The 23,492-nt window shown below is 39.6% G+C and overlaps 1 protein-coding gene across 9 annotated transcripts in view; it reads right to left on the bottom strand.

Moving 5' to 3' along the window:
- Positions 1-747: 747 nt before the first annotated feature.
- The window catches only part of CCDC150 (coiled-coil domain containing 150), a 97,661-nt gene continuing 74,916 nt past the window's right edge, over positions 748-23,492 (bottom strand). For 7 of the 9 annotated variants that reach the window (XM_025277900.3, XM_025277913.3, XM_006078138.4 and 4 more), the window contains 11 exons: positions 17,209-17,337; positions 15,997-16,166; positions 14,837-14,930; positions 13,882-14,051; positions 12,851-12,977; positions 8,570-8,764; positions 8,063-8,131; positions 7,812-7,973; positions 6,991-7,077; positions 1,399-1,518; positions 748-1,110 (listed from right to left, as the gene is read on the bottom strand). In XM_025277900.3, the coding sequence (XP_025133685.1) occupies positions 997-1,110; positions 1,399-1,518; positions 6,991-7,077; positions 7,812-7,973; positions 8,063-8,131; positions 8,570-8,764; positions 12,851-12,977; positions 13,882-14,051; positions 14,837-14,930; positions 15,997-16,166; positions 17,209-17,337 (1,437 nt within the window). In that variant the 3' untranslated portion in view covers positions 748-996. The remainder of the gene's footprint in view (positions 1,111-1,398; positions 1,519-6,990; positions 7,078-7,811; positions 7,974-8,062; positions 8,132-8,569; positions 8,765-12,850; positions 12,978-13,881; positions 14,052-14,836; positions 14,931-15,996; positions 16,167-17,208; positions 17,338-23,492) is intronic. The other 2 variants (XM_025277902.3, XM_025277909.3) reach the window with 2 other exon arrangements.

Raw genomic sequence — 23,492 nt, 5'->3', positions numbered from 1 at the left:
CAACCCATTTAAGCTTCTGAAAGTCTTCCAGTGCTTGAACTCCATGCCTCCTTAAAATCCTATATAAGATCAGAGGCTGGCTCTGATCAGGGAGGACTCTGTTTGACCAACATAGCTCTTCCCTACCACAGTAAAAACAAATCCAGGAGTAAATTCAGCTGCGTTTTTTTGTATCAGCTATGGAGTGGTAGGCTCATCAACCTCTGAGTTTTATCTCTGATATTCTCTCCAGTTTCATAATTGGTCACTTGATTTATTATGATTTCTTATTTTATTACCAGCAGCTATCATTACTTGAATATCAATTAAGCGAGGCATTATGCCAGCTAGTTACACATTTTAGGTCTGGATTAATTAATCCACTACTCTATCTGAAATGAAAAGGTAAAGCTGAGTTTATTGCTTACTGTATGGTAAGAGAGAGCTTGGCATAATCTCATGGAGCAGAATTCAGTAACTCTGTAAATGTTGAAGGAAGCTGCAAATACAATCTCTGAGATATCTTATATAAAAATAGACACAGTTTTATTAAAGGTGTGCTAGTAATTACCTCACACAGAAAAATATGTTTACTAGACAGTGGGAGTTTTTACCTTTTTCCAGGTTATTGTATTTCCAGGGATTATCTACTCAACGTTAGACTAGAACATTTCACTGAAAGTATATCATCCGTACCTCATTAAATGCTTTTTGATGAAATTTACTTAGGAAAAACAGCCAAGTATCATGCAACAACATCTCCTATCATAAAACACATGAATATAAATTTATTGGGTGGAAAATAGGGAAAGGGACAAAAAAGATGGGATGGTTCTGAATTGATATTGAAGAATTCATAAAAGGATAAACTTTTATGTTTTAGGTCCAAAATCCTCAGCCCACATCAAAGACTTCACGTTCTGATGACTGTGGAAACAGGCCAGCCCTAGTTGCTGGACTCAGGCAATCAGGGTGATGAAGCTGTTCTAAGTTGAAGAAGCTGCTCTGTCAAGTACATCACTTTCTCTCTTGTTCAGAGTGGCACTTCTTGGGCACAAGTCTATTCCGTTTATTCTCCCATCGATGCAGAGCAGACTGGTTTGACATGCTGTTGTGCCTTTTATCTTGGTCCTGTTGGAAAGAACACACCCCCCAAACTGTTCAAAACAATTGCAGAGCTGAGGACCTATTTTGTCTTTATGAAGATTTTTTTTTTTTTTCATAAATATAGGTGGTTCTAATCTAGACAGCATGGGAGAAGTAGAACTTTTAAGAAAGAAATTCAGTTCACTGGTTTTCTAAGCAGTAAAGAAATCTACAAATTAGTGGAGTGAGTAGCTGGATGAAGAGAGAACTTGTGTAATTAGAAATCTGAGAAGGAACAAATCCAGAACTGCTTAAGACAGTTAAATATTCTACCTCTTCCCGCCACCTGTCTTCCTGGGGAAGCCTCTGCAACCGGTTTTTGGTCAGCTCGAGTTGTAGACCGTCAAATCTGCACTTAAACAAGCGGTGAGCTTCTTCCAGGTTAGCTGTTATCTGAATGTGCAAATGTTATTAAAAATTACAATAAAGAAAGAGTTGTAAGTTTTTTTGTGTGCTAGTTTGACTCTTTTTACACTGTATAATGTAAAAGCTTTATTTCCCCCCCCAATTAGCAAGTGGGTTTCACATTAGTGTGAAAGTTTTCTTACTATAGCCAGTTTGAGAGACTTTTTACCTAGATATTAAAGACTCACATTCTGACTGCATGGTCTTTGCAACCTATTTGCATGTACACATCCTCCTATAGATGACAGAATAATTTCTGAATGTGGAGTTAAAGAATGCATGCAGCCCTGCATTAATAAAATATTGTTAATATTTTCTGGATGTGAAGTGAGGTGAGAGAGGACTCAAGTTAAGGTAGGCATGAAAGTGTCAGATGGCACTGAAAATTAACGTGGTGGTGTGAACCACATTTGGAATTTGAGTTCTGTTCTCTAAGACTAAATTCTTCTCCAGAGTCCCTAAACTATAAAGACTAGATTTTTTCTGCTGTGTTTTATGAAAGTAATAGAATAAATTAGCAAGAACACTGGAGTAGCTTAGTGTAAATTTTACTCTTTATTTCCTTTATCAAAATATTTTATACTTTAGCCCCTAAGCACAAACTTCCAAATTATCTTTGTCAGACTTCAAAACAGTCCCTCTAATAGTCTGCCTTTGAAGATGATTTGGAATCAGTTTCATTTACTTGACAAATATCTGACTACCTGTATGTGCCTGGCACTCCACTAAGTATTTGGGATATTCTAATATTTTGAACATGGAGCCAACAGGCTTTTATATAAAGGCTGCTTCAAAATGGCTCTACAACATATCCTCTAGAATAAAAAGTAAAATGACTAACTTCCCTCTCTTGATTATTTATGTTTCATGTACAGCATTTTCATGTTTTGACTCAGTTCTCAGAAAGTAGAATATTTCTCTCTTGCTTGAGAAGGCAAATTTGAGAGCAGAGGCTTCATCTAGCTTGTTCACCCTCTAATCTCCATCACCTAGCACAGCCATGTAACAGGTCCTCAAATCTGTGCTATTATGTACCTGTTTCCTATTAACCAGGGCACAGTGTGGGTACAAGTGTGAGATAAGAAAACAGAGCTCCCCTTGTCATTCATTCTTAGAAAGCCACAAAGCTAAGTGTTTTCCAGTCTGTGCATCCTGATGGCAGACACCTCTCCCACCCAAACGAAACCCTACTTTTCTCCGGCACTCTATCCGAAGTGGAGGGCATGATACTTGTAATGGCATCATACATTATGTCTCCTCTTGTATGGTGAATGAGAAGGGAGCTAACGTATATCCAAACTTACTCCAAGCCATCTATCAGAGTAAGAGTGGTAGCTAACAACTTCCTATTACAGATGTGGTTACCTGTGACTTAGACGTGTAAGCGTGCTTTACTCAGGCACAGTAAGTGTCACAGCTGGCCAACTCACAACAGGAGTCCACAAGCCGTTTAATACACCATTCTGAAAGTCATACTGTCACGTAATTTAATGGCTATAAAAGGGACAAGCTGGCAGCAATGTCACTGTGCTACCTTTAGCCAAAGAATCTCTTCCCTTATCTGGATAATGAGGGGTGGTCGTAGTAGACTAATAATTTCGAAGATCTTTTCCAGTTCTAAAAAATGTAGGATTTTACAAATAGCTCCTATAAATCAACAACAAAAAACCCAGCTGAAAGTGGGTTTTTGTTTTGTAAATAGACATTTCTATAAAGAAGACATACAGATGGCTAGTAGGCACATGAAAAGATGCACAATATTGCTAATTATTAGAGAAATACAAATCAAAATGACCAGAAGATGCTACGTCACATTGGTCAGAATGGCCATCATTAAAAAGTCCATAAATAACAAATCCTGGTGAGGGTGTAGAGAAAAGGAACCCACTTACACTGCTCGTGGGAACGCACACTGGCGCAGCCACTACGGAAACAGTATGCAGGTTCCTGAAAAGTCAGAGTTACCACACGATCCAGCAATCCTACTCCTGGGCACACACCTGGACAAAACTATGATTCCAAATGATACATGCACCCCGATGGTGATAGCAGCACTATGACAAGAGCCAAGACACGGAAACAACCCACATGTCCATCGATAGCTGAACAGATAAAGAAGATACGGTACATATACACAATGGAGTATTACTCATCCATAAGAAAGAATGAAATAATGCCATTGGCAGCAACACAGATGGACCTAGAGATTATCAGACCTCGCGAAGTAAGTCAGAAAGAAAAAAACACCATATGACAGCACTTATATATGGAATCTAAAATATGACAGAAATGAACATATCTATGACACAGACGCACAGACATAGAGAACAAATGTGTGGTTACCAAGGGGGAAGGAAGTCGGGGAGGGAAGGATTCAGAGTTTGGGATTAGCAGATACCAACTAGTATACATGGGATGGATAAACAACAGGGTCCTACTGTACAGCACAGAGAACTGAACTCAGTATCCTGTGATAAATCACAATGAAAAAGAATATATGTATAACCGAGGCACTCTGCTACACTGCAGAAATTAACACAATGTTATAAATCAGCTGTATTTTAATAAATTTTTTTAAATTATGATTTTAAATACACCTTCATCAAAAAGGCCTATTAAGAGAAATCAAATTCACAAATTAATAAGGTCTACTTTATATTTCTAGTTATTGGTGGTAAAGTGTTTCTACTTATATTCAGTTCAGTTCAGTCGCGTCCAACTCTGCGACCCCATGAATCGCAGCATGCCAGATTTAAGGGACTAGATCTGATAGATAGAGTGCCTGATGAACTATGGACGGAGGTTCGTGACATTGTACAGGAGACAGGGATCAAGAACATCTCCATGGAAAAGAAATGCAAAAAAGAAAAATGGCTGTCTGAGGAGGCCTTACAAATAGGTGTGAAAAGAAGAGAAGCAAAAAGCAAAGGAGAAAAGGAAAGATATAGGCATCTGAATGCAGAGTTCCAAAGAATAGCAAGGAGAGATAAGAAACCCTTCCTCAGCGATCAATGCAAAGAAATAGAGGAAAACAACAGAATGGGAAAGACTAGAGATCTCTTCAAGAAAATTAGAGATACCAAGGGAACATTTCATGCAAAGATGGGCCCGATAAAGGACAGAAATGGTATGGACCTAACAGAAGCAGAAGATATTAAGAAGAGATGGCAAGAATACACAGAAGAACTGTACAAAAAAGAGCTTCACGACCAAGATAATCACAATGGTGTGATCACTCACCTAGAGCCAGACATCCTGGAATGTGAAGTCAAGTGGGCCTTAGAAAGCATCACTACGAACAAAGCCAGTGGAGGTGATGGAATTCCAGTTGAGCTATTTCAAATCCTGAAAGATGATGCTGTGAAAGTGCTGCACTCAATATGCCAGCAAATGTGGAAAACTCAGCAGTGGCCACAGGACTGGAAAAGGTCAGTTTTCATTCCAATCCCAAAGGCAATGCCAAAGAATGCTCAAACTACCACACAATTGCACTCATCTAACACGCTAGTAAAGTAATGCTCAAAATTCTCCAAGCCAGGCTTCAGCAATACGTGAACCATGAATTTCCAGATGTTCAAGCTGGTTTTAGAAAAGGCAGAGGAACCAGAGATCAAATTGCCAACATCCGCTGGATCATGGAAAAAGCAAGAGAGTTCCAGAAAAACATCTATTTCTGCTTTCTTGCCTATGCCAAAGCCTTTGACTGTGTGGATCACAAGAAACTGTGGAAAATTCTGAAAGAGATGGGAATACCAGAGCACCTGACCTGCCTCTTGAGAAACCTATATGCAGGTCAGGAAGCAACAGTCAGAACTGGCCATGGAACAACAGACTGGTTCCAAATAGGAAAAGGAGTACATCAAGACTGTATATTGTCACCCTGCTTATTTAATTTATACACAGAGTACATCATGAGAAACACTGGACTGTAAGAAGCACAAGCTGGAATCAAGATTGCCAGGAGAAACATCAATAACCTCAGATATGCAGATGACACCACCCTTATGGCAGAAAGTGGAGAGGAACTAAAAAGCCTCTTGATGAAAGTGAAAGTGGAGAGTGAAAAAGTTGGCTTAAAGCTCAACATTCAGAAAACGAAGATCATGGCATCCGGTCCCATCACTTCATGGGAAATAGATGGGGAAACAGTAGAAACAGTGTCACACTTTATTTTTTTGGGCTCCAAAATCACGGCAGATGGTGACTGCAGCCATGAAATTAAAAGATGCTTACTCCTTGGAAGAAAAGTTATGACCAACCTAGATAGCATATTGAAAAGCAGAGACATTACTTTGCCAACAAAGGTCCATCTAGTCAAGGCTATGGTTTTTCCTGTGGTCATGTATGGATGTGAGAGTTGGACTGTGAAGAAGGCTGAGCACCGAAGAATTGATGCTTTTGAACTGTGGTGTTGGAGAAGACTCTTGAGAGTCCCTTGGACTGCAAGGAGATCCAACCAGTCCATTCTGAAGGAGATCAGCCCTAGGATTTCTTTGGAAGGAATGATGCTAAAGCTGAAACTCCAGTACTTTGGCCAACTCATGCGAAGAGTTGACTCATTGGAAGACTCTGATGCTGGGAGGGATTGGGGGCAGGAGGAGAAGGGGACAACAGAGGATGAGATGGCTGGATGGCATCACTGACTTGATGGACTTGAGTCTGAGTGTACTCCGGGAGTTGGTGATGGACAGGGAGGCCTGGCGTGCTGTGATTCATGGGGTCGCAAAGAGTTGGACACGACTGAGCGACTGAACTGAACTGAGGCCTCCCTGTCCATCACCAACTCCCAGAGTTCAACCAAACTCATGTGTATCCAGTCGGTGATGCCATCCAGCCATCTCATCCTCTGTTCTCCCCTTCTCCTCCTGCCCCCAATCCCTCCCAGTATCAGGGTCTTTTCCAATGAGTCAACTCTTCGCGTGAGGTGGCCAAAGTTTTGGAGTTTCAGCTTTATCATCATTCCTTCCAAAGAACACCCAGGACTGGTCTCCTTCAGGATGGACTGGTTGGATCTCCTTGCAGTCCAAGGGACTCTCAAGAGTCTTCTCCAACACCACAGTTCAAAAGCATCAATTCTTTGGCACTCAGCTTTCTTCAGAGTCCAACTTTCACATCCATACATGACCACTGGAAAAACCATAGCCTTGACTAGACAGACCTTTGTTGGCAAAGTAATATCTCTGCTTTCGTGTCAAACAATAATCACTAAAATTCCAACACATGCTGGTCTTCCCTTATATCTAGTGATAGGGACTTGGACTATTAAGCTAATATCAGTATTTCAGTATTCTATGATCTCTCATCAAGATACAGAATCTTAAACTATTTGCTCTTTATAACATGTTAAGAGGCGATAGTGAGTAAGGTATTGGTTCTTGCCTTTTGCACTCTGACAACTGTGTTAGTGGAGGATTTTATAGAGACTTTTGTGTTTCAGGGTCGTTCGTGTGTCTGGCTCACCTGCTCTGATTCCACACTGGCTTCTTTCAGCTTATTCTCTGTTGCCTCTTTACATTTCTTTAGGTGTCTGATAGTTTCCTCCAATTCCTGAACATGTGATACAAAGATTTTTACAAACTCCCAATGTGCCATATATGGGAGAAAAACCTTCAATATTGTAATAAATTACAAGACATACCAAATTATGAAAGTATGATGGGATACTTTCTAATTCCAGGTGCTACCAGACTACAAGCTAAAAACTTGTTTTCAGTTTAACTGACTGTATACACATTTGTACATGATGACAGATATTGATTTACTGATTCTCCTGAGGAAAGGTGATTAACATTTCTTTCTAGAACTGAGGGAATAATATTCGTAGCAGACAGTCTCTGTTGGAAGGCAAGAGCTTGATGCTCTCCTGAAGTCCCTTTTCAGGAATAAAACATGCTTTTCATTAGGTTGGGGACAGGCAAAAGTCCTGTAATGGCAACAGACAGACAAAGCTGAGCTATGGGAAGAACCGAGGAGTCTAAAGTTCCTGAAAGACTATGAAATTCAGAAGTCTTACCCAGTAACTAGTACTTTGCATATGTGAGCCTTAGCTTTTCTTTAAAAATGAGTTTGTTTGTTTTTTTTACATTGAAAATGACAATGAGGTGCCATATTCAAAGCTACAGGCTTCTTCCTAGATATGATTCTGAGGTCTTAGCTAAGATGAACAACTTGGAAATCTGTTTTCTTCTCTAAAGCCTAGAAAAGCAATATGCCCTAACGCTGGGTTCAGCACATGGCACTTGCTGCTCATCTCTGAGAGGAATCCTAGGAAGCCTTTTCACCTGGCACCGATTCTCCAGCTCCTGCCTCAGCTTCCGCTCGGCCTCAAGGCGCAGCTCTTGCTGTTTATTCCGTGCTGAGGTGTCATACTGGCTCCTGGCCAACAGCTGCATCTCCTTCTGCAGGTTAGTCATTTCAGATACAAATTTCTGGATACTCAGTGACTGTCGGGCACAAAGAGGGAGACGGTTGGCGAACCTACCCAAGTTTGGGATTTTACATGAATGGTAAACAGTGTGTGGACATCATCTACCTGTTCGTAGTTTTTTTTCTGATACTGATCCTTAATTAGCTCCATTTGCCTCAATTCTGTTTCTATTTGCTGAAAGTAAATGTGGAAATAACATAGAAAGATAATCAGTGGAAAAACGGGCTTGCTTTTTTTGCCTGTAGGAGGATGACAGAAAGAATCCCACATGAGACCCAGTTATCAGTTCTTGCTGGGCTCTTCTTCCATCCAGCCCACTGACCCCAAAAGAGCCAAGTCCTATACAATCACTGCGGGAGAGACAGCTAGGAGCCAGGATGGGACACTGGCAGCTAATGAGCAGCCAAACATTCACACAGCAGTATCTTTGCTGGAAAAAAAGAGAGTACCCGTCCCCTTCAAGGCAGTCTGCCCACGTCCCAGGTATAGCTATAATTCCCAGAGATCACAGGACAGTGTTAGAGCTCTGAGACCATCTTCCTCCAACACCACTGCCTGCCTGGGTCCTCATCAATACTAGGAGGTCAGGGGAGACAGGGTTTCTCAGACAACCTTCATCCTCTCTACGTTCTGAGCGTTATTCGCCTTGGCGGACAAGTGGAGCTTAATTTGGGCCCTTTGATTCTTTATTTTCTCCTTGCTGCTGTTCAGTAGCTTTTCCAGCTCTGTAAGTTTCTGCCGCAGCTCTCGGTTGGTCCGGGACACTTCCACTGATCTGAAGTTGGCTTCATCAAGGGCTTTCTTCATCTGTGGGACACAAAGGGAAAATGAGAACATTTTAACCTTCCGTTCAGTAAGAGAAGGTTATGTTTAGCTGTGTCCCTATAGTTTGTTCTCCTTGGACTATTCTTTTAAAAAGGAGGTTTAAGTAAGGCAGTAAGAGATTTGTGGAGAAACACTTTCAGTGATTTAACACTAAAAAACACAATCTTTCTTAGAACACGTAAACAATATAAATATATGTTCATCATATATTAAGAGCATGGCTTTTGTATCAGACACTTTAAATCTCAACTTCACCAGTCACTAGTCAAGTTAACTTCAGATAACCCTTAAGCCTTGGGTTCATTGCTGGAGAACCGTGTGAATAGGCTACCTCATAGGAGTCATGTAACAGTAAAACAAGGTAGAAAAAGAATATAGAGCCTGACACACACTAATTGCTCAGTGATCATTACCATGCTTTAATGCTTTGCTTTTTTTAAGATTAAGCTCATCTCTGTCACTTGCGATGTCATGTTTGGAGAAGTGAAAATAAATTATATGGTAGTTTATGTAATGGACTTCCTTGGTAGCTCAGCTGGTAAAGAATCTGCCTGCAATGCAGGAGGATCCTGGTTTGATTCCTGGGTCAGGAAGATCCCCTGGAGAAGGGATAGGCTACCCACTCCAGTATTCTTGGGTTTCCCTGGTGGCTCAGATGGTAAAGAATCTGCCTGTAATGTGGGAGACCTGGATTTGATCTCTGACTTGGGAAGATCCTCTGGAGGAGGGCATGGCAACCCACCCCAGCATTCTTGCCTGGAGAATCCCCATGGACAGAGGAGCCTGGTGGGCTGCAGTCCCTGGGGTAGCAAAGAGCAGGACATGACTGAGCGACTAAGCACACATGTAAATACCTATCATCTACTGACCACTGGTGCATGCATTTATTTTTAATTGGAATATAAGTGTTTTTATATTACTGCTTTTCTATTGAGGTTTAGTTGATTTATAATATTTTTAGGTATATGAGTGATTAAAATATAGATTATACTCCAGCTATAATTTTTTAAGATTATACTCCAGCTACATTCCATGTGCTGTATAATATACCCTTATAGCTTATTTATTTTACATAATAATTTGTACTTACTGCTTTTAGAAATTTTAGGAAACTTGTCTTGTGGTAAAATAACAGTGATTATTAATAAAATAAACAATACAACAGGCCCAAAACAAAATGACCTATGCTAAGCCCTATTGTCACCAAACTTAATTGGTTTTGGCTCTCCCAGAAATGGACTCTCAAACCAATCAATCAGGAATCATCTGATCAGCATTAGCTGGGTAATCTGCCTGTTAGACACCTGCCATCCACCAAAAGAAGTAAGTTTGCTGTAACCCATCTACTTTTTTGCCTAGTTTAACTCTCTTGTTCCTGCTCCCTTCTGCCTATAAGAGTCTTTCATTTTGTACAACTTCTCGGAGTGCCTTCTACTGCAATCAATGGCATAATGTCCAATTCAAATGGATTTTTGTTCAAATAAACTCTTAATTTTATTATTCCTCAATTTATCTTTTAACATTACTTAAATCATTTTACAGAGTTCCTCTCCTCCTCTTGGATCCTTGAATTTTTAGGAAGAAGCACCTAAAAAGTACCACTTGATTTTTAGGAAGGAAGCTGAGAAGGGAGAAGATAGGAAGGTGGTATTCTCTATAGCTGGTAAGTGTTTAACATGTCAAAGAAAGGACCAAAATAATGTTACTTTTTCTCTTTATACTAGCTCATTCCTTCAGCTCCTAAATTCACACTACAGTGTTAAGTCTTTTATCACCCAACCAAATTTCTGTTAGACATTCCACCATTACCTCAATCACAGCTTTGGCAAAACTGGGTAAGCCTTAAAAACTATCACTTACTTTGTACTTATATTCAGTTCAGATTGCAGCACACCAGGCCTCCCTGTCCATCACCAACTCCCGGAGTTCACCCAAACTCACATCCATCAAGTCGGTGATGCCATCTAGCCATCTCATCCTTTGTCATCCCCTTTTCCTCCTGCCCCCAATCCCTCCCAGCATCAGAGTCTTTTCCAATGAGTCAACTCTTCACATGAGGTGGCCAGAGTACTGGAGTTTCAGCTTTAGCATCATTCCTTCCAAAGAACACCCAGGACTGGTCTCCTTTAGAATGGACTGGTTGGATCTCCTTGCAGTCCAAGGGACTCTCAAGAGTCTTCTCCAACACCACAGTTCAAAAGCATCAATTCTTCGGTGCTCAGCCTTCTTCACAGTCCAACTCTCACATCCATACATGACCACTGGAAAAACCATAGCCTTGACTAGATGGACCTTTGTTGGCAAAGTAATGTCTCTGCTTTTGAATATGCTATCTAGGTTGGTCATAACTTTCCTTCCAAGGAGTAAGCGTCTTTTAATTTCATGGCTGCAATCACCATCTACAGTGATTTTGGAGCCCCCCAAAAGATAAAAGTGTGACACTGTTTCCACTGTTTCCCCATCTATTTCCCATGAAGTGATTGGACCAGATGCCATGATCTTAGTCATTACTTTTCATATATTTTCCAATTTAATCCTCTAAACCACTGTGGAAAGTAGTTGTGATGATTTCCATTTTATGATCAAGGAAACATTCAGAAGTTCCATTTTATGATCAAGGAAACAGACTCAAAAGTTCAGTTGTCTGCACAGATAGTAAATCACCACATTGCTTTTAAGAGGCAGAGCTGAGGCACTTAAACAGTGCACTTAAACAGCCACCCTTCTCTGTGGCTAACTGCTCAAGACAGCACTCATACTACTGTTCTTTGGTCTCCTGCACAAGTTCACGATCTTCACTGATTCCTGTTAAAAGGGTTTAAACTAAGTATTCTGAACAACTATCTCTGATTAAAGGTATCTTTAATTTCAGTGTCCATTTTTGTTTCCCACAGAAATTGTTTTTATTATAATATTTATACAGTGCTTTTGCAATTTACAAAGTACCAAATAAATAGCTGAATCTGATTTTTGTGACTGCTCCTTGTAAACTGCAAAGCAATGCACTAAATCTGGCAAAATACAGACCAGCCACTCCAGCTAAGTCTTGGAATTATTTTAATTACTCCCTCCCCTTTGCTTATGATACATTTTGTGTATGTTTGATTTTTTAATTAAAAATGGCTTTTTATTTAATTATTCTCTACTTTCAACAGAACCGCTTTTCTTTAATCATCCGAAACCTGAAGTAACTGCTCTAGTTCCCATGAGCCTCCATGTTTCTGGTTTATCTTCATTATTATTTACTTTCCACTGCCAACAGACTAACCTACTTAAAACTGTTCTTACATCCTTCTCAGAAACCTACAGTGCTTTACTTTTACCTAACAGTTTCCAGCCAATATTCTGGTAGTTAAGACTGTCTACCAGCTGGTTTCCTCTAAGCTAGCCCTTCTTTCTCAGAAATTTCCTAGTCTCTGCTTTAATCAAGACAGGCAAATGCTTTTCCTTTGCTCACATATCCTGTTCATTTTTCATTGGCTTATCCTCTTACATAGCGTGTCCTACCCCTGCAAGCTCTGCCAGTCTCAGTCCCGTACTTTGGTCAAGCTTCCCTCCTCCTCCTATCACCCAGCCAGCCTAAAACAAACTTTCCCTTACTCTTCATTCATTTAAAATTGTACATAGCTTCTAAATATTGGAGACTCTTCTGACGTCTTCCCTACTTGTGTCATGTAGCAGTGGAGATGACAAATAAGGGGTCATTTAGTACAGACCACGTCTTCTACTGTTTTTAAATATGCCTCTCAGGAGAAGGCAGGTGCATGATGGATGCTAGTGAAGTGGACTGAGGAGATAGATAGGTGACTTGCTATCTGTCTAACAGATGGCAGTCTCCTCCTTTCTCTTTACCACTCAAGTTACTATTCTCCAAGAGGAAGACTGTCATCAAGGCATTCCTTCACTGGGCAGATAACTGTATATCAAACAGCTTAGAGCTGTGTCTCACTTGCTGGTGAAAGGAGAATTAGAAGAGCTAAAGAACAACTGCAGCCATTCTCAGGAATCCGCTAGCTGGCAACCACCTGGAGATGGATGTTATGTGTCTTTTGTCACGTGCCTCCATACCTCAGTCACTTCCCGCTGTGCTGCTTTCTTGGCAGTTTCTCTCTCAATTTGAAACTGCTTTCTTAGAGCATCTATGCGTTCAGCATGCAATTCTGCTTCTATTTTGGATTCTTCACTCATCCGCTCTCTGTTTTGAAAAAGAGATGTTAAATCACCTTTAGAAAACATCTTAGGTGGTATGATTTACAACTGAGCAGATCAGTCACCATGTAAAATCACTGATCTGGAGCTCATTAACAGAAAGAAAAATAAGCATTTACCTACAGCCTTAAAAAACAAAGTCATTAATATAAAGAGATCCACACTTAAGAGTGAAAACACATATTCTTGTTTTAACCAATACTGAACAGTCCGCAGCCAGCAGCATTTCACCAGAGTATACAATTTGTACAGATTACAAACATGAAAAATACCCTCTTAGCTTTAGCTTATATAAATATGCTCTGCAATATCAATATGTTCACTACCTTAAAGGAATAAAGATCTATGGGCATAATATACTTCCTTTGGGTATAAATTTTCATGGGATGTTGTTAATATCTAAATCATATTTGCCTAGATACAGTTTAAGAAAAAACTCGAGTGGCTTGACTTGAATTAGAAGGATTTGAGCTAACTAATCTCAGGGCAAAATGGAAAACAATTAATGGTCGAGCATCTGCTTAAATGGAATTATCCTACTCCTGGAGGGGTTATTTCCATCCAGGCTTCTGTTGTTCCTTTTCCAAATCATGCCTTTAAAGGACACATAAGCTTCTGATAGAAAAGGTTTGGCAAAAATGTGTATGTGTCCCTCCTGAATTGGTTTAACCTTCATGTACAGAAGATCAACACCAGATGAGGGAAGAGCTAAAGAGAAGCGTATCCCAGCCAGCATCCTCTGCTGTTTAGCTACGCCTGTCTCCTTCACATGGTTCTGCAGGAGGACTAGCTCAAAGTAGGGAAAAAGCTTTAACTGGTTTATGTGAATGAGCCAGACTTACTCTCCCAGAGGCTCTTCCCTAATTTCACCGTAACTATACTGCTCTTACTTAAAGGTTTCCAAATTCTGTCGCTCAAGTTCTTTGCTTTCCAATTTCTCTTGAACATGATCAAGCTTTGTTTGTAGGTGATTATTTGTCTGGAGAGCTTGCTCCAGGCTCATAGCCAGTTTCCTGTTGTCTTCTCTAGCTACATCTAGAGCTTTTTGTAGAGGTTCCATCTGAAAGAGAAGACTGTTTTTAATCTTGTTGTTCCACTGTAAAAGATACTAGAAGTACCTAACACTGTATATTCCCTCCTTAAACTTTGAAACAATAATTATTTGGAACCAGAAACAAAGACTCCAGATGCCTGGGATATGTATGCAAGAACTTACTACAGACAGTGCTTAGCAGACTCTTAGAAGGTGACGGGAAGGGGATGCTCCACTGGTCACTAGAGAGTTTTCGAAAACAGAGCCAACTTATTTATCCTAATTTCTAAAATTTTAAATTAGTTAAATTCCCCTTTTTGATTCTTTAACCTCACTGCCTACAGAGATAAGAACTGGCAACTGCTCCTTGTATATTTCTCTAGAAAAATCTTATTCATATGAAATATCCCTGTGTATTTTACATGTGTGCATATGTGTAGATACATATTTATATATGTATATACCTATGAACGCATGTGTTTCCGTATTTAGTAGGACTACCCTACTTCTAACTGAAGTTACGTTATTTTCTAAGCCCTTTAACATTTGCAATCCCTTATGCATTAATATATGAAAAGAATGTAGACCATATAAGACAAAAAGAATTAGGCATAATTATGGTCCTGGTTTGCTAAATGACTCACTGCAAGATTATAGACCAGTTTCCCATTTGGGAATATGTATTGCTCAAAACTCAGACTTGAATGGGAAGGAAATTTACCTGATTATTTTACTCCATTTTTCCAAAACACTGATATCCCAATAAAATAAAAAAACACTAACATTATCATCTATAAAAACCTAGCTTCTACCTCACTGTTGTGCTGGGCATCAACGACAAGCATTCTGGCCTGCCACTGGTCCACTTCTGCTTCCAGCTTCTGTACCCGCTGTTGATTCAGAGCCCTAAAGATGGAGAGCACAGAGAAAGTGACCACTTTCTAGAAATGGAAAGAACCATCTAGAAATGATACCACTGGGATGTACAGGGCACTCTTCCAGGAAGCCGAAATGGCATTAGGTCATGGGCTACAGATGCTCAGAATATCTGAGAGCTGGCAGGTGATAAATCTGCAGCCTCAGCATCAGAGTAAGAGACTAATTCTCCTGGGGATTAAAACTTTGTCCCATCTCTATGATTCCATTTTGCTTGGTATATTAAACTATCAGTACATGTTAATGACTAAGTTAAAAGCTGGTAATTTTATACTCTTTATATATATCACTGGCACAAAAATGTATCACCTCTAGATGGACTGGCTTACTCTTGAGATTTCTGCTTTTTACCTAGAATTTTACTGTGAACAGTAAACTGTTTCAATACCATCCCCTTGATTTCTTTAAGTTCAGAGGTAACACTGATTCATAACGTAAAAAAAAAAAAAAAATTAGCATGATGAAGAATATAAAAGTCACTAATTCTCCCATAACACAGAGGCAATATGTACCAGTAATACATTACACTTAGAGGCCTTATTAAACTCGAACCATTTGTTCATTAACCTAAACGGGAAATGTGCATGTAATTTTTGAAACATTCAAAGGAGTTTTCTTATAGCTGAAAGCAGTTCTCAGAATGATCCCTCTAAAATAATTTATTAAATAGTACACTAATAAATGGATAATTAATTCAAAATGAAGTAGACGCCTGGCTTTAATAATCTTGACAATTATTATTCTGTAGACCCAAGGGCAGGTTTAAATGGTGTAGAAAACAGCAAGGATAAGACAGCATTTACCACATGAATTGCTGGAATACATATTCATTTACACCACTACAAAATATGTGAATTTTTGGATATCATTTTTATAATTCCAGTTTCTCTCAAATTTGCTAATTCTTTAAATACCATTTTACTACTTTTTTCACAAAGGAAGTTAACATAAAGTGACTGTTTCTTGATCACACACTGTTCCTTACTACAACACAGCAGAAAAATACACGTACAAAGACAAAAATAATCTCTGGTACCTTTCTTTCTTGAGGCCTGCGATCTCTGAATCCCTCCGGCCAAGCTCTATTTGCACTTTTTCCAGAGCACCTTGCATCTTACTGTGAGAAGCCAACACATTCTCCAACATGATCGTCACTTTGCAGTTGTCTTCTTTGGCTTCTGCCAGTTGTCGCTGAAAGTTTCCTACCTAACAGAAGATGAAATAAGACAATGTTTTGATCCGGTCTAGTTATTCTTCTGCTGCTGAGTCCTGTGACTGCTAGAAGAGTATTGAAACCAGGTCTGGTACAATGCTAAGAGGAATAAGTGTGTGTGTATATATAAATATATATTTTTTCTTTTGTAACCAAAGCAGTTTTATTTAAATAAACAAGAGAATATAAAATTGTTCTTAAATTCATTTACAATTCCACAGAAATTTCCCACAGATAGGTGTGAGGTATGCTTCTACTATGTTTTATTTGGAGGATAATTGCTTTAAAGTATATTTTATTTTTATTTTGTTTATTAAGTTATTCTGACTTTGAGAAAAAGAAAACTAGACCCCAGATCCTATGGCTCCAATGAAAAACTCTGCAGTGCTTCCTGACTATTGTCATATCCCAGCACACACATCAGTATTAACTAGAGACATAAGGACCGACAACTTCTTGGGTCTCGAGGTAGTCCCAGGGTGGCCCATACAGGTCCTGCTCAGCTAATCTTACCATGGGCTTAGAAGAAGATAACACCTCCGAAGCCCATCAGAATTATCTGAGGGAAAAAAGAACATAAGGGAGAGTGGGAGCCACTGAAGAATGGTGTAAGTCACAGCCCTCTTCAGAGGGGAAGGAGTCTGGGATGTGACCTCTCCTCCCACCGAGAACACACACTGTTAAGCAGAAAGCATTTGGTGATTTAACATAGAAACATAACAATGTTTTATCACATTAATAAGACAAAGTAGGTGGTTATTATTACCAAGGTCAGATGTGTTTCAACAAAAAAACCCAGACTTTTGATTAAGAAAGAAAAAAAAAACACACTGTGAGTTAAATCATCTATATTTAAGGGAAGTATTTTAAAGTTTTTCAAAAGTTATCGTTCGTTTAGAAAAGAAAATTCTCATCTGATCAATCCTCTTTGTTTTTTTTAAACTAAAGGTAACAAGAAATGAAAGAATGTGGCTCATAAAAATTTCAGAAGCGCTTCATGTCAGCTACACAGTTCACAAAGGGGTGATGTCTTGCCTTCTTGTTCTCCCTGTCCTTCAGAGTTTCAAGGTCCCCTTTCAACTTCTGACTCTCTTTCAGGGCTGCATCACGACCCCTCACTGCTTGTGAAAGCTCCTCTTTATTCTTTTCAAGAAGGGATTTCACCTTAGCAGAAAGAAACGATAATAAATGACTTTCTCAAAGCACGATCAATCAGCAGTTAGAATGTCCTGTGCTTAGTCGCTCAGTCTTGTCTGACTCTTTATGACCCATCAACTGTTAGCCTGTCAGGCTTCTGTGTCCACGGGGATTCTCCAGGCTAGAATATTAGAGTGGGTAGCTATTTCCTTCTCTAGGGGATCTTTCCAACCCAGGGATCAAACTCAGACCTACTGTATTGCAGGTGGATTCTTTACCATCTGAGCCATAAGGGAAGCTCTGGTTAGAATAAGACACAGTAATTTAGAAGCCAAACTTAAAATGTTAAATTAAATATGCTTATTTAACTAAGTATGCTTATCTATAACTGCAAAAAAAACTAGCTCTAGTAGCTATTTTTCCCCTTAAAACTACAAAGGAAAAAAAAATCTGTTAATAAACATGTGCAAATCTCTAATATATATGTCAATATGAAAAGCCTGGAATGAGGGACATGGGAGATAAGACTATGATTATGATGGCTATTATATGGCACAAGGAACTTTTCTCAATACTCTGTAATGACCTATATGGGAAAAGAGTGGATATATGTATAACTGACTCACTTTGCTGTACACCAGAAACTAACATAACACTATAAATAAACTACATACATACCAATAAAAACTTTAAAATACTAAAAAAAAACACACAAAAAAAACCTCTGATGGTAAGATGAAAACTGGGGGAGAAAACTGGTTATCACAGAATTTGAAAATATGATGTAAATTAACAAAATACATAATAAAAGCAGATGAATAAGTATCAAACAGTGTCAAGAAAATAGTTATAAAAGTGTTCTAAATAGTGTTCTAATCCTAATTAAAAGTATTACAATTTTACATCCCTGAAACACTTTCAGTGTATCTACACAATCATTTCAGATCATCATACTATCTTAAATACTACTCTTTAAAAAAATTTTTATCTTGAAATTATTATAGACTCACAGGATGTTACAAAATTAGTGACAGTCCCCACGCACTCTTCACCCTGCTTCTAATAATGACATCTTGACATCTTCACAATCTTACATGATTGTTAATCAGATTAACAGGACTACAAAAGTTACAGTTTCACCATTTTTTACCCTGCATTCATCTGTGTATGCACACACACATATAACTATGTAATCCGATCGCATGCACATATTCCGGTGGCCGCCACCACAGTCAAGATACAGAACTGCTCCAATGCCACGAAGAGCTCTCTTGTACTATTTCTTTTGTTCATGTCCTCCCCAAATCCATTCCATGTTCCTTGGCAACCACTAACTTGTTATCTATCTTTATTGTTTTTGTCATTTCAAGAATGTCATTTTAAATACTTTAAAATAATTACTTATACAAAAATTAACATTTTTAAAAACAGCCATACTGGGATATAGCTGACAAACAGTAAGCTGTGTACATTTAACATGTACAATTTTGAAATATGTATAAACTCTTAAAATCATCACAATAATGAACAATTTCCATTATCCCCAAACTTCCCCTATGCCTTTTAGTAATCAACCCATTCTCTCTCTCCCGGTTCCTACATGTCCACCCAAGGCCTTCACTGACCTATTTTCTGTCATTTTTATTTCCTAGAATTTTATATAAATGAAGTATTTTATGTACAGTAAGTCCTCTACATATAAATGAGTTCTAAGAACATGCTCATAAGTTCAAATTTGTTCTTAAGTCTGTTAGTCTAGGTACCCAACTAACACAACCAGCTATGTAGTACTGTACTTCAATAGGTTTATAATACTTTTCAGACAATACATAAAAAACAAGCAAACAAAAAATACTGTTAACCTTACAGTACAGTACCTTGAAAAGTACAGCAGTACAACAACTGGCATACAGGTGAGAACTGACTGGAAGAGGGAGTGGAGGTGGGAGATGGTTACGAGGTGCAGGATCATCAGCAAGAGGAGACAGAGGACAAACTGCAATTCCACTCATGCCTGACACCGATGGCACAGGTTCCGGTTACTTGCTAGGTTCATTCCCAGCCACCCTCTTGAAAAAAGGATCCACTGACATCTGGGTAGTGTTAGTCACTCAGTCGTATCTGACTTTTTGTGATCCCATGGACTGTAGCCTGGCAGGCTCCTCTTTTCATGGGATTCTTCAGGCAAGAATACTGGAGTGGGTTGCCATTCCCTTCTCCCAAGTATCTTACTGACCCAGGGATCGAACCAAGGTCTCTTGCATTGTAGGCAGATTCTTTACCATATGAGCTACAAGGTCATATAGCTCTTTGGTAGTACTGGACTCTTTGGTAGCACAGCCATGAAATTAAAAAATGCTGCTCCTTGAAAGAAAAGTTATGACCAACTTAGATAGCATATTAAAAAGCAGGGACATTACTTTTCCAACAAAGGTCCTTCTAGTCAAAGCTATAGCTTTTCCAGTAGTCATGTATGGATGTGAGAGATGAACTATAAAGAAAGCCGAGTGCCAAAAAATTGATGCTTTTGAACTGTGGTGTTGGAGGAGACTCTTGAGAGAGTCCCTTGGACTGCAAGGAGATCCAATCAGTCCATCCTAAAGGAAATCAGTCCTGAATATTCATTGGAAGGACTGATGCTGAAGCTGCTACTCCAATACTTTGGCCACCTGATGCAAAGAACTGACTCATTGGAAAAGACCCTGATGCTGGGAAAGACTGAAGGTGGGAGGAGAAGGGGATGACAGAGGATGAGATGGCTGGATGGCATCACCAACTCAATGGACATGAGTCTGTGTAAACTCCAGGAGTTGGTGATGGACAGGGAGGCCTGGCGTGCTGCAGTCCATGGGGTCACAGAGTCGGACACGACTGACCAACTGAACTGAACTGGACTGGACTGTATTCTGAACAGCTGCTGCAGACTTCAAGTACCAGTCTACATTCGAATCCTGTGCCGCCTCAAATAGAACTAACCTTCATGATTGGACACGTGAATGCAAGTTTGAAAGTTCACAACTTGAAGGTTCATATGCAGAGGCATACTGTACTCATTTTTGAATGGTTTGTTTTACTCAGCACAGTTAAGATTCACTCAATCTTCTGCATGTACCAATAATTCTTCCTTCCTGTTGCTGAACAGTATTCTGCTAGACACTGGAGTTGTTCCAGTTTTCCATTCTGTTCAGTCGCTCACTAGTGTCCGACTCTTTGCAACCCTATGGACTGCAGTATGCCAGGCTTCCCTGTCCTTCACCATCTCCTGGAGCTTGCTCAAACTCATGTCCATTGAGTCAGTGATGCCATCCAACCATCTCATCCTCTGTCATTCCCTTCTCCTGCCTTCAACCTTTCCCAACATCAGGGTCTTTTCCATTGAGTTGGCTCTTCACATCAGGTGGCCAAAGTATGGAAGCTTCAACATCAGTCCTTCTAACGAACATTCAGGGTTGATTACCTTTAGGATTGACTGGTTTGATCTCCTTGCTGTCCAAGGGACTCTCAAGAGTCTTCTCCAATACCACAGTTCGAAGGCATCAATTCTTTGGCATTCAGCCTTTTTTATTGTCTAGCTCTCACATCTGTACATGACTACTGGAAAAAACACAGCTTTGACTATACGGACCTTTGTCAGCAAAGTAGTAATGTCTCTGCTTTTTAATATGCTATCTAGGTTTGTCATAGCTGTTTTTCCAAGAAGAAAGCATCTTTTAATTTCATGGCTGCAGTCACCATCTGTAGTGATTCTGGAGCCCAAGAAAATAAAGCCTGTCACTGTTTCCCCATCTATGTGCCATGAAGTGATAGTTCTAAGGTATTACAAATAGAACTGCTTTGAGCAGTTGTATACAATTTGTAGATATAAACTTTCATTCATCTTTGGTAAATACATAGGGTGGAAGAGATAGGTCATATGGTAGTAATATGTTTCATCTAAAAAAAAAATTGGCTGCCCCAGGTCTTAGTTGTGGCATGTAGGAGCTAGTTCCCTGACCAGGGATGGAACCCAGCACCCCTGCATTAGGATTGCAGAATCTTAGCCACTGGACCACCAGGGAAGTCCCCTGTTTCACTTTTAAAGAAGCTACCAAACTATTTTCCAAAATGGTTGATTTTACACTCCCTTCAACAATGTATGAGAGCGCCTCCATAGCTTCACTAACACTCGGTACAATCAGTTTTTCAATTTTAAACATTCTAATAGTATGTGGTGGGCTTCCCAGGTGGCATTAGAATCTGCCTGCTAAGGCAGGAGACGCAAGAGATGTGGATTGATCCCTGGGTCCAGAAGATCCCCTGGAGGTGAAAGTGAAAGTGTTAGTCACTCAGTTGTGTCTGACTCTTTGTGACTCCATAGACTGTAGCCCTTACCAGGCTCTTCTGTTCATGGAATTCTCCAGGCAAGAATACTGGAGTGGACTGCCATTTCCTTCTTCAGGGGATCTTCTCAATCCAGGGATCAAACCTGGGTCTCTCACATTACAGGCAGATTCTTTACTGTCTGGTAACCCACTCCAGTATTCTTGCTTGGAAAATTCCATGGGTAGAGAAGCCTAGAGGGCTATAGTTCATGGGGTCATAAAGAGTCGGACATGACTGAACACAAACACACAATAGTGTGAGGCAGTATCTCACTGCGGTATTAATTTGCATTTCCCTAATGCCTGATGTTTAACATCTTTTCAAGTTCTTACTTATATCCATGTATCTTTTTAGTGAAATATATGTTCAAGTACTTTGCCTCTTCTTTTCCCAAATTGCTTCCTTCTTACTGCTGCTGCTACTAAGTCGCTTCAGTCGTGTCCGACTCTGTGTGACCCCACAGATGGCAGCCCATTAGGCTCCTTTGTCCCTGGGATTCTCCAGGCAAGAACACTGGAGTGGGGTGCCATTTGCTTCTCCAATGTATGAAAGTGAAAAGTGAAAGTGAAGTCGCTCAGTCGTGTCCAACTCTTAGCGACCCCATGGACTGCAGTCTACCAGACTTCTCTGTCCATGAGATTTTCCAGGCAAGGAGTGGGGTGTCATTGCCTTCTCCTTCTTTCTTACTGAGTTTTGTGATTTTAATAAATTCTGGAGACAACACTTTCATCTCATATGTCATTTGCAATTGTTTCTTCTCCCAGCCTGTAGTTTATTTCATTTTCTTAACAATGTCTTTGAAGAGCATAAGCTGTCATTTCTTTTTTTTTCCTTTGTGGATCATGCTTTTGATGTCAAATCTAAGAAATCTTTGTGTAATTCAAGATTACAAAGCTTTCTTCCAATGTTTTCTTCTGAAAGTTTTAGTTTTAGGTTTTACCTTTAAGGCTGTCATCCATTTTGAGATAATTTTTATATACGGTAAGAGGTACAGATCAAAGGTATTTTGTTTTTTGTTTTTGCATGTAATATACAATTGCTTCAGCACTGCTTGCTGAAAAGACCATCCTTTGTCCACTTTTGCTTTGGCTGGGAGATTTTTCACTTTATCCTTTTGATACAGTGAAAAATCTCCCAGCCACCCAGTTTCCTTTCTTGAAAATAACATTGCCAATTTATTACAATTCATTTTAGAGATACTCTTTGCAAAGATGAACACATATGTATATATTCTTAATCCTCCCAACCCTTTTGCACACAAATAGTGAAATATTTTGTACACTCTTCTGAACCTTGTTTTAACCTAACATATGTTATGATTAAGATATTCATATGCTGCTGCTAAGTCACTTCAGTCGTGTCCGACTCTGTGTGACCCCCATAGAGGGCAGCCCACCAGGCTCCCCTGTCCCTGGGATTCTCCAGGCAAGAACACTGGAGTGAGTTGCCATTTCCTTCTCCAAGTCATGAAAGTGAAAAGTGAAAGGGAAGTCGCTCAGTCGTGTCCGACCCTTAGCGACCCCATGGACTGCAGCCTACCAGGCTCCTCCATCCGTGAGATTTTCCAGGCAAGAGTACTGGAGCGGGGTGCCATTGCCTTCTCCGGAGATATTCATATATCTATATTTAAATATCTGAAGATATTTATATATCTTATGTATCTGAAGATATATATATATATATAATATATATTTATATATCTTAATACATCTTATATATTGTGTGTGTGTGTGTGCTAAGGCCCTTCAGTCATGTCCAACTCTTTGTGACCCCATTGACTAGGCCACCAGGCTCCTCTGTGAAAAAGTGTAAGTGTTAGT

Source organism: Bubalus bubalis, chromosome 2, assembly GCF_019923935.1.
Source record: "Bubalus bubalis isolate 160015118507 breed Murrah chromosome 2, NDDB_SH_1, whole genome shotgun sequence".
In the NCBI taxonomy this organism is placed as follows: domain Eukaryota; kingdom Metazoa; phylum Chordata; class Mammalia; order Artiodactyla; family Bovidae; genus Bubalus; species Bubalus bubalis.
This window is presented reverse-complemented; position numbering and strand designations above follow the sequence as displayed.